Source organism: Channa argus, chromosome 4 (assembly GCF_033026475.1).
Source record: "Channa argus isolate prfri chromosome 4, Channa argus male v1.0, whole genome shotgun sequence".
NCBI lineage: Eukaryota > Metazoa > Chordata > Actinopteri > Anabantiformes > Channidae > Channa > Channa argus.
This window is the reverse complement of record NC_090200.1, coordinates 17,842,336-17,861,707: the sequence shown is the minus strand read 5'-3', so window position 1 is coordinate 17,861,707 and position 19,372 is coordinate 17,842,336. Positions and strand designations below refer to the sequence as shown.

The 19,372-nt window shown below is 41.1% G+C and overlaps 1 protein-coding gene across 10 annotated transcripts in view; it reads left to right on the top strand.

Annotated features, from left to right (window-relative positions):
* The window catches only part of LOC137125646 (membrane-associated guanylate kinase, WW and PDZ domain-containing protein 2-like), a 66,441-nt gene extending 47,085 nt beyond the window's left edge, over window positions 1-19,356 (top strand). For 4 of the 10 annotated variants that reach the window (XM_067501439.1, XM_067501445.1, XM_067501443.1 and 1 more), the window contains 14 exons: window positions 898-1,427; window positions 2,579-2,747; window positions 7,892-7,923; window positions 9,756-9,948; window positions 10,066-10,181; window positions 10,646-10,838; window positions 11,019-11,159; window positions 11,260-11,499; window positions 12,673-12,858; window positions 13,217-13,523; window positions 14,244-14,463; window positions 14,620-14,763; window positions 15,272-15,410; window positions 16,268-19,356. In XM_067501439.1, the coding sequence (XP_067357540.1) occupies window positions 898-1,427; window positions 2,579-2,747; window positions 7,892-7,923; window positions 9,756-9,948; window positions 10,066-10,181; window positions 10,646-10,838; window positions 11,019-11,159; window positions 11,260-11,499; window positions 12,673-12,858; window positions 13,217-13,523; window positions 14,244-14,463; window positions 14,620-14,763; window positions 15,272-15,410; window positions 16,268-16,962 (3,305 nt within the window). In that variant the 3' untranslated portion in view covers window positions 16,963-19,356. Of the gene's footprint in view, window positions 1-897; window positions 1,428-2,578; window positions 2,748-7,891; window positions 7,924-9,755; window positions 9,949-10,065; window positions 10,182-10,645; window positions 10,839-11,018; window positions 11,160-11,259; window positions 11,500-12,672; window positions 12,859-13,216; window positions 13,524-14,243; window positions 14,464-14,619; window positions 14,764-15,271; window positions 15,411-15,728; window positions 15,834-16,267 lie in introns of all 10 variants that reach the window. The other 6 variants (XM_067501447.1, XM_067501448.1, XM_067501440.1 and 3 more) reach the window with 6 other exon arrangements.
* The last annotated feature ends 16 nt before the right edge of the window (window positions 19,357-19,372 follow it).

Here is a 19,372-nt window from a genome sequence, read left to right as displayed (position 1 = left end):
GCATTGCTCTTAGGGATTGTGTATGATTGTGCATGTGACATGTATGGTGTGTGTGTGTGTGTGTGTGTGTGTGTACACATGTGACAGAGAGTGCCTTAAGAAGTGTGAAATAGAGGATTTGAGGCAGCTGCATTTGTCATAGGGCTTTGACTTTAAAGCTGAAATCCATAACTTTCCACATGTTCAAAGTATAGCAGAGATGACAGAGTATCTAGTGTCACATTTGTGAGGTGTTTTTATTGTTGTCACCTTGTTGTTATTGGTATCGCAGGTAAATATCATCAACCAACCAGGTGATGTGAAAGCATCAACTTTTGAGAAATGATGAATTTAGATAACATAGGCAGTGCAGTTGTGATCAGACTGAAAAGACCATAAAGAACGGTGCACTAGTGCATTTTGTATTACCATGTGATTGCCAGAGTATCATAAAAATTCTTTATCATAAAGCATTGTGCATACTCAGAACTGTTTCTGTTTGTGACTGTGACTGTGTGCATCCGTTGAAGTATTTGAGTTTTTCATAATTAGAGGGACTCTGTGGATGCCAGTGTGCAGCAGATGGTTGTCATATTCATGGACATGCACCAAGACACTGACCCTGTCTCTCTCCCACTGCTCTGTCTCACACATACATTTGCCTGCAGTAGCAGTGGACTGGTATTACATTTCTGTGTGACACTTGAGAAGGACAGTGTGCTTCTTCGCTTTGGCTGCAGCATGTCCTGAAACGGCTGAGATTTGACATTTATGGCAACAGACTGTGACAAAGTGTATTTTTGCAGCATTTCATGTTTACAGGTGAACCACTGGGACTAGATCATGTGGACTTGATAACATGCAACATTAAGTCAGAGTGGCTAAAGGTGCCGTGTCCTTGCTGCCTTTTTCCTCTAGGTGACGTCATCGTCTACATTAACGACATCTGTGTGCTCGGAACCACACACGCCGATGTTGTCAAGTTGTTTCAGTCGGTGCCCATCGGACAGAGTGTGACCCTTGTGCTCTGTCGAGGCTATCCTCTGCCTTTTGACCCCGAGGACCCAAGTGGCGCAGCGAGCACCTCCCTGACACCCATAGGCCTGGAGCACCGCCCACTGGTGGTGAACGGGCGCAGCAGCTACGACCCGTACCTGGAGTACCTGTCTTTGAGCTCTCAGCTGCCTCCTCAGGCTCTGGCCCAGGCCGGAGCACCTCACCCTGGGGACACACACCTAGATGGCTCCTCCCTGCCACCCACTACGCCTGGCTCAGCATCCGCACTCACACCCCATGATGATAATGTGTCCATGGCCTCCTCAGGGACTGCAGGGGTTACTGGAGGAGCAGCACAAGGTGCAGAGCTGCTGACAGTTACTATGGTGAAAGGGACGGAAGGATTTGGGTTCACTATTGCAGACAGTCCCACTGGTCAGCGAGTTAAACAGGTGATGTATAATGGACCACTTTTCCTCAGTAGACCTTAATCAGTACAGGAAGGCTTCAATACTATTTGATATTTTAATTGTATTTCGGGTGTGTTTTAGAAAATTAATGTATTCTTGCAAAATCACAGTAGTCAGCTAAACTCAGTAGTCAAGTTGAGTTACAAATTAAAATTGAGACCCCATGTCAAGCTAAATTTAACTCAATCATTGTAACAAAGTACAAAAAGATTGAGGTAATAAGAATAGTGTGAACTCAGGTTCACATTATTTGCTATCTAAAAACATGATAATGTCTAAGTGACTCTGCTAAAGAAGCCAAAGAGTAAAAGATGCCAACCTGTGCATTTGCTGTAGAATCAAAGCAGAAAGAAATGGATAAAGTAGACAAGATAAGCTGCGCTGTGACAGATGCTATTTAATATCCATGTTGTATTCCATTAGCTAAAAATCTGTTGTATTAAAATATGTGTCTTAACATGTACAAACGTTTTTAATCAACATAAAGACCTAAATAAAAATGTACATGTTGAGTAAGCTAATGCACGTATTCCATTTTCTTGCAGATTTACCAGGTTAAGTGTGGGTTAAGGTTCAGTCTAATCTCATGATTTTCCACTCTTATTCATGTTTTTAAATTATTGGTACATAATCAGTGTTTGGGGATATGGCTGTACAAAATCCAGTTGGAGGAGAAAATATTTATTTAAGAAACATGATAATTTTAGTTTCAAAATCACAATCAGAGATTTCACTACAAAGCTGAAACAGTGACTGAAACAACACAAGCAATGTGAAAACTAAAACTACACTGGTCAAATTTATAATCCTTATATTGTGCCCACTTAGATTTTGTGTATATATGCCTGTGTGGAGTTGCACATAGTTATGTTGCCACATCAGGGCCAATGGTGTTTATATATGTATATACAGTTTATATGTTGATTCTTGTTTTTATCTTTTCTGTTTTATGCAGATATGTTTTGCATCTAAAAGCCTAACCAGGGACAGGGGCTGCAAATTAGCTTTTTGCTATATGTCCTATATACACGATATCGGTTGCTTAGTTGTAAAAACGTTAAGCTATATTTTCCCTGAAAAAATAAATACATAAACTAAACTAAACTAAATAAGTGAGTGTTATTGTGGTGCAGGTGTTGGAACCAGGCTCACAGGGAGCATCGGGGCTAATAGAAGGAGACCTGATCCTGGAGGTGAACCAGCAGCCAGTGGCTGCAGCTGGACATGGCCGAGTGGTAGAGATGCTTAAAGACTGTCCCGTGGGAGCTGAGGCCACCCTGCTTATACAGAGAGGAGGAACAGGTGAGGGACAACCTTTCTGTTTCTGTCTGCGTGGTTCTAAGTTTGTATGCTTCTTATCAGTGTTTCTGTATTTCATTCATAAGGACTACAAATAACCTTCTGAGTCTGAACCAAAAACAACTACTGCTCAATAAACCATATCTATTGTACAGATTTGTAGTAAATGCGTTAACAATATATACGTTTGATTAATTTTGTATTGACAATAATATTTGTTATTGTTGGCATAAATGTAATTTACTTTCTCAAAGGCAAATACTTTTCAGCTTTTTATTACCTGCTGATAGTCCTTTATCTATTTATTTTATCAGCTGTGGGAAAATGATTACAATGCAATTAGTATCAAATTGCAAGTGGCGTTTAGACACCACTAAAAGGCCAGGATAAGTTTAGCAAAAATAATGAAGGGCCCAGTGAGATGCAATTGCCCATCTAAATTATAAGGTGGCTTCTGATTGAAACGCACAGCTATCATGTTATTGTGCATCTTCAACCCCAGCTGCAGCTTTGCAAGAGAGGAGTCAACCAGAGTTGACAGTGAGAGCTAAGAGAGCAGAAGAGAGTTTGATTATGTCAATTTTGAGACCTGTTCTATTTTTGAACATGCTGAAAACACTTTATTTAAGTCTCTAGGTTAGATTTCATATGTAGAATATGAAATAGTTTGTAAGTTAAAGGAATATAATCCAGTATTATCAAAATAATTCAGAATTATGCATCAGAAAATAAAAAAAACACATGGAAGTACTGTATTACAGATCTAGAAAGAGTGTAAGCAGATGTCATGGTAAGTGTTATGTGTGTCACACTATGTGTCCTCAGTGGTTAATGCGGCTCATCGATGTTTTCCACTGAAACAGACTGGAGCATCATGGGGGATTTAGCACATGGAAAGTGGTTTAAGATTCAGGAACCCAAAAGCTTCTACTATGTAACATGCAGTTTAGAGTTGGGATATGAGGTGGCATAAATCCCACTGTTAAACGTGGTACAGTACAGCTCTGTGGGTAGAGATGGCACAAACACTGGCAGGGAACTACTTTAATTCCCACTGAAGTCACTCATCTTCAAAATGAATGTAGTTATTTTACTCTAATGTGCTTTGGGCTGAAACGACTGTGGAGGGTAATCTAGCTGGCAAACAATGTGAACTGGTTGGCATGATGCTGTTTGGCTACCTGTGTTGACTATACTCCAGTCTGAAATAATCAGGCTTCGATTACACAAACAGCATTTTTATCTTTTCTGTACACAGATGGTCAATTTCGATGTGAAGCTAGCTTAGGAGAAGTCGTAAGAAAGTAAAAATATTAACAAAGATGCACTATAAATAGTCTATAGGGTTGTGGTTTTTAAGTTCCTAGCTGCATTTTGCCATACTCGTCACATTTCATTTGTGTGTTTGTGAGTGTGCATGCGTTAGGATGGAATACTATTCTCATTGATTTTTCCCACAATGGGCACTTTCATCCTACAGTCACAGAGGATTCAGGGCTTATGTTGTAGCAAAATACTTGTCACCCATTGAATCCCAAATTTTGCCACATACCACTTTTTCATTTTCTGCACATTCTGCATTTTACCTTTCCACTTAAAGTGAACAGAAATGACCACTTGCCCTTGGTCTGAGAAAATGAATCAAAGTGGAGTTGTGAAGTAACCGACCAAAGGATTGAGAGGAAATTTCAAAGTGGGGAAGTTTAAAGTGCAGAGTTCTTGTAATATTGGCAGAACAACATGGAGTGTTGCAGTTCTTTCACTTCTCCTGTTCTGTGCAAGATTGCCCACCTGTGAGGAAATTAAATTGCACAGTGAAAGCTTTATTTGTTTGACATGTCTGCTTGCACTGATTCTCTAAAAGATGCCCGCGGTCACAGGGTCAGAATTTGACTTGGTAATTACCTGAGGCTGTGTATACCACTGAGCCTTTGGCCATCTGATGAACACACACACTCAGCCCCCCAATGATTTACCATACAGCACTGTGTAAAAGCCTGGATGAAAGTTAAACAGACTCAACAAAACGCATTTCCTTTGTCCGTTTAAAGAGACAAAGTTCATAAGTTCACCGATGGCTTTTGATGTGACCGCCAGCAGCTTTGCACTTCACATTTTATTGCCCATTTTGTCATTAAGTCTGTAATTTTTCTGGGGATAAATTCCCATTGATGAGTTGGTTTGTATTGTTTCTAAGATGATAATAGAATAATAAAGAGGAATTATAGATACACTCTCATTTGCATCACTCCTTTTCGTGGGTTCTATTTAATTAGGGATAAAGGCAATGAGTCTCTTATGCATCTCAGGTTTAATTAATTGAAGTGTGACAGGAATTATTAGTGCAGACCTGAAAAGCAATCAAAGACATTTGCTGTTAGTGATCCTGATACATCAGGCTATCAGGTTTAAGTGCTGGTGGGTGGGTTGCTGATTTTATGCCAGCTTTGTTGTCTTGAGTCCACAGTACATCACTGACCATTATTGGAGATGCCTTGACTAATTGCTGCCCAATCTAAATCAATAGATTGTTTTCTGAATGTTGTACAGTGAATTATACTTGGTCACTTTCGGTAAAGGTGATAAATACTGTCTGTTATTTAATGCAACTTTAAGTGTTTAAAGCAGTGAAAAAAACACTGTGTGTGTGACTGCACAAGCATGCGTGTGTATGTGAGCAGCTAAGATCAAGGGTTTTGAGGCTGAGCACCACAGGATCTTTTACAACCATGCAGAGCAAGTATCTGCCACCTGGTGGTTTGCCTATGCAAAAACACTCACTCATATTCCACTGTCAGACACGCCATTTGAAAATCGTGCTGGAAATCAATACACAAATGCAGTTGCCCAATACATTTTAATGCATCATTATATGTACATCCACAGATCTGTATTCAAATGCACAGCTTGCAATCGATATCTTTCTAAATGCTGAGCTGAATGTGACAAATTACCTCCCTTCCCCCAAAGATGCCATCTCCTCCTTTTTTCTTTCAAACAACTCAAGACAACGGCCCCACAGGGACTATCAGCCTGACACACCAGGAACCTCTCTGACTCTCTCTGCATGCCTCTCTCTACTCTCTGTAGGGTGAAAGAAAGGACAAGGTCTTTTAAAATGACCCAGATGTGCAAAATGTCAGGATAACTTAAGCATATTTGTGTTTGCATACACAGGTTTGTGTGCAGAGCAGCAGTGGAATTCAGTTTGAACACATGATTTCAGATGTGTGACTGAGTGCATCGGTGCTTTGTGTAGCACAGACAGGGTGTTAGACTTCCGTTGCACGTGTGACTGTGACAGTGTGTACGTGTGTGGTGTGTGTGTGTTTGTGTCTGTGTCTGACTGGCTGTAGTGTGGGCGCTCTGCCAGAGTTCCGCTGAGCTCTGGTCGTGTTCACAGCTCCGTCCCCTGACATCCCGGTTTGAAGCTGAGCCAACCAAAGACTAGAGTCATTTTGCGGCACCAATAAAAAAAGAGTGTCAGGCTGTACAAGCCAATCAGGCTGATCTGAAGGCCATCCAGAACTCAGCAGGCTAGTCTGTGAGACTGGCCTGCCAGACTGCCTGACCACTGACTCGTAAGAGAGGCCACATGAATCCTCTCCACCATTCATTTGTAATTCATCAGCAAGCATATGAGTGCACCACACATCTAGCACATATGCCAATGAAGCGTATTAGCATTTAAATTAAGCCTAAATGCATTTATGAGTATGACGCTCCTCTTTGAAACGAGTGGACAATTGCCTTGTAGTTCATATTTAAGTCCTTGCATGGGTCATTAAGAAAACTTTCCTGAGAATGAGTTATTAGAATTCCTTAAAGGCGTCCCTTAAGGCCTGCATTCCCTGCAGAACATGGTTATTAGTCCCAGCCTCCCACAGAGCTCTCCCTCTGCTGCCAGTGTGCTGAATCATTTCAGCACCACGGACAGCTCTCCTCCACCCTTCATTCGAGTTTATGGCATGGACAGTTTTTTTCTCTCTTTTTCTTCTATTGTCTTGTGTCCTCCTCCACATTGACAGACACAGCAGGGACATAGGGGAAAAATGGAAAAGATTTCCAGGTAGAAATGATGCTTTAATTGAGCAAATGGAGGGGGGCTGGGGGTGGAGAGTGTGGAGAAATAAATTATAAAAATGTCAATAATTGTGGATATTTATTTTAGTTTTCAGTTTGCCAATTTAGATTGTCTATTATATTTCCTTTCCCCCAAATCTTCACGCACCTTCTGATTTTGATTGCAATGGAGCAGAAGGCTTAACTTTCTAAGTGCTCTGGCCTTCACCCAAAAAGCAGACTGATGTAGTTAAAGTAGATAAAGTCCATAATATATTCCTCTCTGATGTTTCTCAGGATATTGAGAGTATTTTTTCCGATACAGAGTTGCTTTAACGTGTGTGAATCCTTAAGAATTTCCTAAACCACTAAAAATTCACATAGGTCCTGAAACTAGATAAGGGGACCCCAGTTAAACAGTGCAAGAAATACACTTAAAATTTGATTTATTGTAGAATATTATCCAATCTAATTTGGTTCTTCACTATCAAAGTCTGCACTGTAAATATTAAGATTAAGTGTTTTACACTAAGTGTTTCTCTGCAGCATAAATGTATGTCTCTGTGGACACATAATGCAGCTGTGCTGATTAGACAGCTGTTGTGATGTAAGGTTCTCCTTGTTTCTTACATGCAGATAAAATATGTGTGTGGGGACAGTTTGTTGTTTAAGTTTGAAGGCTTGTTTGTGGGGTGAGACTATGTTTTAGGGTCAGAGTTAGAACTGGGTTTAGGGAACCCACTATGTCAAAAAAAAGTCCTAACAAGGATAGAAATACGTGTGTGTGTGTGTGAGTGTGTGTGTGTGTGTTGGGAGGGTGCTCTGTGCTTTTGCCTGCAGCTAATGATGTAATTATGTTGAAAACAAATGCAACAACCAAACCCGTTGCACAAAGTCAAAACAGTAACATGTAATCGGCAAACAGACACATATCATGGGAAGGATTTTAACACCCAATGTCTCATCTCTTGAAGGTTGTTTTAGCCTGAATAGTTGTGATTAACCTTAATTTTGTTGTTTGATAAGAATCTGACACACTATTAGAGTCTACTCTGTATGAAATGTGTTTTTTCTTTCTCCCCCAGGCCACATCTCTCCATGGAAGACCTCCAAACAGGTACACGGATTCAACTAAATGTGTGTCTGCTTGTGTGTCTGCGTGAGTGAGACAGAAAGGCAGGCAGAGAGAAAATGTCTGTCTATGAATCAGATTTCTTTGTTGAGGCAGAGCGGTAAGACAGTAGCATGCAGACTCAGTGTTTATTGGCTCGGTTGTTTTGCCTCAGAGGTGTTTGGCTTTTGCTTGATTGTGAAATGAGCTAGTCTGTCGTGACCTACTTATTGGTTTGATCACGTCAGATCTCACACCTCACCAGCTGGGAAAAGCTCTTCACATTTATACTTAAACTGCACCTGTCACTGCTTTTACAATCAGGGTTCATTCATGATGTTAGAATATTCCCACATGATGAATCTCATCTCATTTATGTTTGAATTGTGACAAAATGTTTCTTCACTGTACAGATATTAAATAACTACATTTAAATAAATGGCTATAGGAACAGAAGGTTATGATACTTTTGCAAACTTTATGATGTAGATTAAATCTTAAATGGCAAAATCTGCCATTTTGCTATTATTGACACTTAGTAAGCCATGATGAGAAAGGCTAAAACACTATATTAATAAATGCCGGATTCTGTAATGCTTATATCCAAAGCACTTTACAGTGTTGCTTCTCATTCACCCATTCACACACACTCACACACTCACAAACAAATGGTGGTGGCTGCCATGTAAGGTGCTCACCTAACCCACCGGGAACAATTTGGGGTTCAGTGTCTTGCCCAAGGACATTTTGACACGTAGCCAGGAGGGACCACTGACCCTGTGATGTGTGGAAAACTGTCTTACCAACTGACGTACAGCCGCCCTTATTCTGTACTAAGCCTTTTTGCAACAATTGCTTTTTGTGAGTTTCTATAACCTTTGCACACTTGCATTCAGCCCGATTGCTGGTGGTTCCAAATTAATTTTGAAATGGAAGAACAGTTCCACAATAATTGATGCTTTGGTGCTCCTAGAATCACTTAAAGCTTTAGAAAACGTTTTTATACTATTTTACTGATCTGTGATCCTAAGCACATTTTGATCACTGAGGTGTACATAATTCTTGGCCTTTGTGGTTTCAGATCTCTGAAAACATTGATTATGTCTATAACATAAAGCAGTGTAACAAAAGTAAAGATCACATTGATCACTCTTGAGGTCTATTTTTCATGTTGTTGAATTTATTGTTAATATTATTTCACAGTTTATTACCGTAAACATATAGCATTATTGTTGTGCATGGTTATGTTATTTCATTATACTTAACTGTTGTGTTTTTATGCAGTCATTTGTTTGCTTGGTTTTCTGATAACTTGAGTTTGGACATGAAGTTTTTAGCCCCTATTAGCCCTGCAGCTGGTGCTGCATATTGGCCTTTTTTATTGCTGTGTAGTTTCCTCTGCACTTATGCTAATATTAGGTCTTGTATCTTCTACCTGTGTAAGCATTACAGGTCAGCACTGCATAGTATTTCAATTGTTTGTTGTTTTCTTCTGCCCGCATGGTGTGGAAAATGTGGGCTGTTGCTTGAGTTTATTGTGTATGTTCTTTCTATGTGCCCACACTACAAACTAGTTCCCTTTCAGATAATGAAATCAATCAGTCAATGAGATGCTAACAGAAAGACCTCCAAGTCTCCTACACGCATTAATCCTATTTTGACACGGTTCCTAAGAACCAGTTTGACAGATTTGTATTTAAACAAAACTGAGGCATGTGCCAGTTGTATTTCAAAATGTTTGATGGAAAATATGTACACAAATGAAGCAATAAACAACTTTATATATACAGAGTTCTATATTTTTAATTGCACATCTGTTGTTGGTGTTTTTCTTATAGTTGACTGACCAGTGGGATCCGCATGGTAGCCCCCAGGCAAACTTATCTGCCCCAGTTTTGCCTCCTGGCATGCCCTTCTCAAACCAGCCCCAGCACCGCACTTCAGTGCCTGACTCAACTGAAGGCTTCGACCTTAACAAGCCTGACCCTTATGACCTTTATGAGAAGTCGAGGGCTATCTACGAGAGCCGGCGTGAGTAAAGAATATTTCATTCATGGTAGTTGAGGCATTACGCTGTTCTGAACACATGTTGTGAAGGTGATTTTGGAATGAAAGAGTTCACCTTTAATGTCTAAATCTCTTTGTCAGGTCCAGAGTATGAAGAGGTAGAGGTGCACTTGCTGAGGGAGAAGACCGGGTTCGGCTTTCGCATCCTGGGGGGAGACGAGGCCGTGCAGGCTGTGAGTCCGGACGCCCGTGACAAGGCTCGTATGGGACGGGCTGGACCACACACATTTTTAACCTCACACCAAACTCATCTGACCTGCACCTAAGCTCATCTCACACTCTTCATTCAGTTACAATTCTTTCATCTAACAAACCTTCCCCCTCTACACACACTGACTAACACACACACACACACACACACACACACACACAACACACTTGTACACGTGCACACTTTGATTTTCTTACACTGTCCTGACACTCTAACTGCTCGGTACCTCCCATACTGAAGTAACGCCTTGCTAACATGTGCAAATGTGCAACAGCATGCAAATTTTGATACTGTGGCAGCAGAAAATTTGGAAGGTGAAAAAAAAAATGTTGCAATGACCCAAAAGTAGTTTACAAGCTAGACAAAGCAATTACTGTATGATTCCACTGTGTCTCTGTTTCATCCTCTTCACCTTCATCTATGCTGCTAATATTGATTGTCTTTGAACAGATTGTTATTGGAGCTATAATAGAGAACACTCCTGCTGAGCGTGATGGGCGGCTTCGACCCGGGGATGAGCTCATTTCTGTGGATAAAAATGTGGTTGCTGGGAAACCACACAAATATGTAATAGACTTGATGCATGCAGCAGCTCGCAATGGTCAAGTCAGCTTGACTGTGAGGAGGAGAGTGCAAACGCCTGGTGAGGACATGTTGTAGTTTTTGTCCTTTTTTTTTGTTGTGGTTTTGTTTTTCACACTTCACCAAGACCCAAGAACATGCTGCACATCTTAACTGCATCAAATAAAAAAAAAAGTTGGAAAGAACACACATGCTGGATCAGAGTGTACTTCTCACCCACACATATTTTTTGTGGTACTAGATCCCAACATACATCTATCCTTTGTTCATTGTGAGCACTGCAGCAGGATATGTGCTTCTAAATGCAGTACAACACCAGGGGTAGAGCATACTCTTTGGCTATACAAGTTGGGTGACAAACCAATCAGCAAAAGTTTGACAGGTAGAGAAATACGTGCTGGAAGTATACAGGTGATGTTTTACACTAGCAGAACTGTGGCTTCAACTCATTCTTTCCTCCCCTCTTTCTTCCTCTCATTCAGGTGAACTGTGTCCTGTGAACGGCCGCAGCCCTGGCTCAGTATCGACACAACACAGCTCGCCACGCAGTGATGCAGCCTCGGCTTCTGGGCCTCCTGTGGTCGCTGCCCCCACTGCCACCTCTCCTCCAGAGGGATCTGCCCTGCAAACCAGTGATGTTGTAATTCACCGCAAGGAGAATGAGGGCTTTGGCTTTGTCATCATCAGTTCCCTAAACAGACCAGAGAACACCACTGTCATCAGTGAGTTGATTCTGTCTTGAGCCATAAAGGTTTCTTGGCGGTACAAATGGTGCTTTGTAAATCTTGATGTACAAGGACCCTAAGGGTTGTAGCTTCTGTTGGATTTTTTTCCAATTTTAATTTCAGGTACCACATGATACCTGTGGGTCTTGCATGTGGAAAAAACCCTAACCCATTCTAATATATGTTCTTTACTAATAACCAATGGGCTTCATGTCCCTTAACAATTAATTTCCTTTTGTTTCTTATCTCAGTTTCAGAACTTTCATTAGCTGGAGCTGTTTTTAAGCAGTTTTTTAATTTTTTTTTTAAAGGGTCTGCTTGTATAGTGCCTTTACCTGAATGTTGCTTTTCATTCACCCTCTCACACGCCTACTTGCACATCTTTAGTGTCTTGCCCAAAGACACTTTGGCGTGTAACCAGGAGTGACCAGGACTCGAACAACTGACCCTGTGGTTGGTGGACAACGGCTTTACCTACTGAGCTACAGCCGCCACACATTTTTGTTAGTTTGGTCCTAAGTTGGTCTTCCCTTTATGCCAATATACTATAAAAAGATTTACATTTAATGCATTAATTTATTTTAACATGTTTAGACTAAAGCGAGCAGACACCTTATATGTATGGGAATCTTAAGTCAGCTTGGACTAATTGCATATTGATATAAAATTCAAATGTTTTTTTGCCTAAAGACACCACCGACTATATACCTACATCCATACATAACCCAAAAGTGGCTCTACAGCCATAATATTAAACCATTGTTTTAGGATGTTGTGGTGCATTTTAACCAGTCCCTCAGATATGCTGCCTGTTTGCTAGGTTTTATATTCAAGTGAATATTTTCAGTTTTCTTTATTAATTATGTGCAAAGTGTATATAAAAACTAATTAGATTTGTCTTGATTTAATTGTCAAGGAACTCTGATAAATATTTTATTTAATGTATTTCACTGCAGAGCCCGTGCTTTGTAAGGCATAACCAATAATATATGCAACTGTAATCTTAAAAAGTGCCTACATTGCTCTTGAGTCATAAATGGTAAAGATCATAGTTTAATACTTAATGAAATTCAAAAAGGTATTTTCTCTGCTTTGAAATTGAGTTTTATCAGTGTTGTTTTGTCTGTTTAAAAAGTTGTTGACAATAACTTTGCTTTTGTCTGTTTCCAGCTGTGCCCCATAAAATAGGACGCATCATTGAGGGCAGCCCAGCAGACCGATGTGGGAAACTGAAGGTGGGCGATCGGATCCTGGCTGTGAACGGACAATCTATCATCAGCATGCCGCATGCAGATATTGTCAAGCTCATTAAAGACGCAGGGCTAACAGTTACACTGCACATCATACCAGAGGAGGGTAAGTGAAGTCAGATTTTATTATGTTATTTTTTGAGACAGGTTGTTTTCCCTTGGTATTTAATAAAGAAAACTTCTGAAGTCAGCCTCCTCTATTGTATATGAATGTTCTTTTATTTCACTTGGCTAAGAACAAGCTTACACACAAAATTATTTTGTAAGACCTATGAAGTCACAAAGTAACAGCAATAATAAGCAACAAAGGATGCAAACTTTCTTCAACATAATCAGGCCTTATCTTATAACATTGCACATTCTCAGATTCTTGCAGAGAATTGTGAACAGTATACTGCAATCAACTGCATCTTTATTTGCAACTTAATTTTCCCTGGAATTTTGTCTTACCATTTGTCCATCAGGTGCCCATTCTGGGCCCAGCTCGGAGAAGCAAAGCCCCATGACCCAGAAACACAACGCACAGACCCAGCCCAGTCCTGTAGCCCAACAAAGCCAAGGAGGCACCCAGCCCGGCCAAACGATTCCTCAGGCGGCCATTCAAACAGGTCAAGCAACAGTCCTACCTGGCCAGACACCAGCTCAGACATGCCAAACAGTGACTGGTCCTCCTGCTTCAGCAGCCTCGCAGCCTGCACCAGTTGGAACACAGCAGAGCCCAGTCTCCCAGCCCTCTGGGCCTCCTCCGCAGCTCTACCTCCATGATGGAAGGTAAGGTAGCACAAAGAAAGATGTTCTTGTTTAGTAAGTGAGTGACGTGTGTGTGTGTGTGTGTTTGTGAGTGAGTGTGTGCGGGGTGACTAGAAGAGGGAGCAGCAGATCTCTTTCAGCAAATTTTAACAGTGTATATACTACATGTAATTATGTAGTTTTCTTCTTGCATGCCAGTAAGTTTTGGAGAAAACCTGAGACAACTTTTGTCCCAGTCAGACTCTCGGCCTCAGGCTGGTTTCTACTTTGTTGCATAACACCACTTAGCTTTTACAGTGTTGGTGAATAATTTAGGTTAAGGTATCTCTTCTATATTTAAGCAACCCCACAATCAGGGCCTGTTGTGCATCAAAACTATGGAAGTTTAAGTGCGTGCATGTGACTCTCACAGTAAGATGTTAAGAGTAGCACTCCCAGAGCTATGGATTTATGGCCATTTTACAACTGAGAGCTTGATAAAAGTTTCAAAACAGGGAGTGATATTTCTGTCCTTTTTTGTGGTGTGACTTCTTTGCTACACACACACACACACTGTATTTCTTAAGCTCTTGTTCTTTACATGGAAAGCTAAGCTCAAATGTTATATATATCTGCAAAATGTACTGGGGACATGTGATGTTGTGTGCAATAAGATAAGATCCTTCCATTATGCTCCTTCAAAATAAGGTATCATAGGACAAACCTCTGTTCTAAATTTTGTTCCTTTCTCTGTCTTGACAGGTCAGAGGTAAAAGCCAGACAAGACGTCAAACCTGACTTCCGCCATCCTCCATTCACCGATTACCGGCAACCTCCAGTAGACTATCGTCACCCACCGGTTACTGATTATCGTCAGCCTCCAACACTGGACTACAGACACCCGCCTGGTCTGCTGGACTTCAGGCAGCACCCTGCAGCTGCACAGTTCCCCCTTGGGATCCCTGCTGACTTCAGACCACAGGTACAGCCAGAACAAGAGCTTTCTGCTCAACGTGACACTATGTGGAGGATTAGGTGGACATATTTATTTGTGCCACCACACTATTGAGAAGGTGTTTTATGTTTTTGACATGTATTACAATGTTATTTTCTCTTTGTTGTACATTTCTTTCTGCAGGATTTTGATTACTTTACAGTAGAACTGGAGAAAAGTGCAAAGGGTTTCGGCTTCAGTATCCGTGGCGGCAGAGAATACAAAATGGACCTATTTGTGTTGCGTCTTGCTGAAGATGGTCCTGCCATAAGAAATGGAAGAATGAGGGTGAGATGGCCGTTGATGAGACGATGAAAACTACCAAAATTTAAAAGCGATTTGGCAGACAATGGGAATTATTGCTAGTGAACAACAGTCATTTTGTTAAAGAAATGTAGAAAGTATGTAATTGAGCATTAAAGTTTAAAATCTTGTAATTTTGAGTAAACTTGCTTGTTGCTTTTATGCTATGCTCTTATCTTTCACTTGTTCCTTAAATTCAAATCTTTCTGTCGCAACTCCTACACTGGGCAGGAAGAGCTTATAGATTGGAAAATGGACAAAGTGAGTATGTATAAGTGCATTTGGACTCAGTGGCTGAGTAACCCATCTGTTAAACCTCAACAACAACTCTTGAGATGTTGTCGAGGGAGTTGTTGAGGCACTTAATATCACTTATTCCCCAGATGCACCAGTGGAGCTGCTCACCACTAGAGGACCGTGTAGTAAAGTTAACATTCCATGGTTAAACAGAGGTTGACAGAAATCGACTGTGTCCTCTGTGTGTCTCCTCCAGGTAGGGGATCAGATCATAGAGATTAACGGGGACAGCACTCGGGACATGACTCATGCCCGCGCCATTGAACTCATTAAGGCGGGAGGGAGGCGAGTCAGACTGCTGCTAAAGAGGGGCACAGGACAGGTGCCAGAGTATGGTGGGTTTTCCTGACACAGACTTTTACTAATCTTTCCGTCTCCTTTAGTGTCTGACCCGGTCTGATTCTTATTTTCATAGTTTGAGGTTCAACATCACTGTTTTTAACCAGAGCTGCTCTTTCCTGCATATGTTATGTTTTACTCAATAACATATTAACATGTATTAATCTTAATTTATTTACTCCCTTTTTTTCTTTTATTATATTGTCTATATTTATGTCTGTACAGTATGTAAAAACTAAATCTAATCAAACAGTAAAATAACAACCCAGTCTGTAGTTTTATTGTGTCTGCTTCAATTCTACTGATTGGTATAGGCTTTTACTTGCCTTCCCTCAGGAATCGTACCTCCCAACCTCTCCATGTGCATGAAAGGTGACACACTAAGCTCCCCCTATTTCTTCCTAATGGGCAAAGACACGGTTTGTGGAAAAACTGCACTTCTCTTTCTCCTTATACCAGTTAATCTGTGTGCTCTGTAGATGTGTTCTATATGTTTGTGTATGCATGATCCCGAAAAATTGTGCATGAGAAAGTATTATCATGAACTGTAAAGTGGTCTGTGTTAAACCAATCTGCTCAGGATCAGTCTGTCACACATCTACAAATTCTTGTTTAAGCAATAATTGAATCCTGTCATGCATCTGTGTGTTGTGTAGATTACACTTTAGGTGTAAAATATCAGCATAGAGACCTATATGGTCATGTACATAAAGGTTTGCCTGACAGTATCTCTGCCTTCTCTCTTTGCCTTTCAGTTACTCTACCTTTCTCTCTCTGGAAGCATGTGCATGCTGGTTTTATCACAATCTTTTAATCTCAGTTCACCTGAGCATGTTTTCTTCTTCCTTGACAGACTGTGCAGGCCCCTGGGATTCCCTTTCTACAACCCACTCTGCCCTGCAGGAAGTGACCCTCGAACCCCACCCAAATCCATTGCTCTCATCCCATCTAGCCTCAGCCCCTGACTCCCTCCATCAGCTCCCTCTAGAGGCCGCAGTGTGCATAGCAGACAAAGCTCAGCAGACAACAGACCACAGCTCCATTAGAGGGGCTACAGGTGGCAGGTCCACCCAGCAGAAGTGCATCATCAGGGGGCAGGTAATCCCTCAGGCGTCTGGAGAGATGGACTGCGGACCAGGTGAAAGACAGCCTCGGCCTTTGCCTCCTAAAGTTATTTTGGGGAGGTCCATTGACAGAAGAGAGAGACAGAGGGAGGTTTGCTCCCCCTGCTGTGAGAGAAAGGGTCTGCACACACAGCCAATGAGCACTGTCTGGCCCTGGGACACATATGTGAGTGTTAATTTGAATGGAGCTTCTCTGGCCAGTGGAGATGGACATGTTAGCCTCCAGGAGAGGCTGGTATCCAGAGGTCTTTTTCCTCGAGAAGACGACAGGGCCAGTGGCCACAGTGGGCTCTGTTTCCCCTCTAAAAGCATGGAAGATCCTCCTGTGAGGAGCACAGCTGCCTCCCCTGGGCCCTGGAATGTTCCTGGGTCAGAGAAACTGCCTGGCACCCTGAGGTCCTGGACCTCTACAGTTAGCAGGTAGAATGGATCTAGCTGGTTTGGACTCACACTGTCTGGCTCCTCGTTCAGTTCACCACTGGATGCCTGAGAATCTCCCTTGTTCTCTCTCTGTCTGTTTTCTTCTTCATCTACTTCTAAGATTATGTTTCATTTGTACTTATGAGATGATTATTACACCCACCACCTTAAAAAGAACAGAGGACCTTTCACAGCTATTGTAACTTACAGTATCAAACCTGATGGAGACTACTCACCAAGTAGCCATTTGGACCCATAGATGTGAAAGTTAATGTCCTGATCTCAGAAGGAGCATCACTGAATCTGAGTGGAGACACATGTACATCCAAGAGATTTACTTTTACTCTATTTTCTCTGTGCAGTGGGAAAAATGAGACTAAAATCTGTCAGATGGAGGCAGTGACACTGAAATCCCTGGCGGACATAGCACTGACCGTAGTGACAGCCTGGTTAACCTGACGTGTTAGATTCCACATGCCTACCAATATATCATATACTGTAAATGTAAAGATGTTAAAAATATGTACATTTGGTAAACTCAAAAGCATACTTGTTGGTGTTTTTTGGGGCCGTGTTGTAGTTAGGTAAATTGTAAAGACAAGAAAAAATAACACCAGGACAGTGTTTTACAACCACAAATTCCACGGCCTCCTTTAACTACATATCAAAGACTCACCCAGACAACTGAGAGAGGCAGTGGTTGTGTGCATGGATATAAGGCACCATGATATTAAACAGGGACTGGCACCTTTTAGGTAGAATATAGAGATTATTCTCTGTGGAGCTGAACAGTTGGTAATCGTGTTGGACAAAAGAAAATCTTTTTTCATCAAGTTGAACTGAAAACAGTTGGCTTAGTAAGAAATCATAAAACTCGACTGCGTTATGTACACAACTTGATCAGTCAACCATGCAGTCATTGTGCAGAATTATAAGCTGTGTTGTATTCATTTGATGCTTAACAGAAAAATTTTGTCCAGTCTATATTTCCCATTTCTATGCCTTTTACTGTGCTAAGTGTACCACATCACTGTGGGAGAGGGGCATCGGTGTGGGGAAGAGGAGGCCGATGGTTATGAGGTGGGGCGGAGTGCCTTACTCAAACTAATGCAGAGCTGTTGTAATTTGTTTTGGGAACTGAATGCAAAACAGATGTTAAGTGACCATGCACACATATCAGCAAACAGTTGAAATTGTGGAGCCAGTTTTTCTTCGAACTCAACACCAAGCAGTATATCCAGTTATCTTGATGCACTCTTAAGCTGTATAGCTTATCAATGTCAATGATTGCCCTTGTCCCCGAGTGTTGAAAAGGGGATCAAATGTAGCCTGTAGCATTACATCCTTTTTTTACAGCGTCATGTGGGAGAGTCGAGCTGTGAACGTTTATCCAGATGGGGTCATTATCTAAGCAGACCACAGATTCTGTTGTCAAATGAGTGTTATTGCAACTTTGTTTATTATGTAAATGGAAACATGTTAAGTTTAGGTTGTTGCAGGCAGTACCAATCCTTGCTAAGCCTGAACCCATGATTTTAGATGACCTGTGCAACATAAACGCATCAAAGCGTCCTTTCGATCAGGTCTGTTACTGGCAAAGTCAAGGCATGCTATTAAATGAGACACCACAGATAAAGTTCTCCTGTATTTCTCCATTTTGATGTCATCCATTTCTCTCAACAAGATGCTTGCTCTCATTAATAATGGAGGACCGGATGAGTGTAAAAATAATCATTGTGACTAAATGCAGCATGATAGCACATCCAAGCCGTATTTGTAAACTGGTTGGGACCTACTGCTAAACTGCTTTTAGTGAGGGGACACTGGGACATAGGAAAGGTGAAACAGTGTATCATCAAGCTCCCTGTCTCTGTCCAGACCCCCCCCCGCCTCGCCTACTGTGAGTGATTTTGTACACAGAAACAAAAAATAAATAAAAATAACTAAAAACTGCTTCATCAGAACTGAAAAGGAAAGATGGCACATCCATAAATCCCCATTGAGCTCAAGTATAACTGTAGTGTTACTTGTGTACTATTCACCTTGTACAGCTGTATTCCTACAAATATGGTTTACTGTATCATTGATACTGTAGTTTCAAAGACGTGAACAACTATTTTTATGAAATGCGACAGTACTGATAATACATTTTGCTAAAAAACAAAAAACTTGTTTACTGAAAGATATTCTGAAATACTGTCAAATAAACTCTTGACATGGTGTAAAATATTCTTTACTAGAGACTGTTTAATGTTGATGGTGAGACTTAATGGTTATATTTGGTGGACAAATGTTCGGTGCTATTTTTGTGTTTTTATATTATTTTAAATTGAATGTTTTTAGTATTTGGATTGATTGGACAAAAGACTTTTGAAGAGGACACTATGGGCACTGGGCAAACATGTGCTAATGAA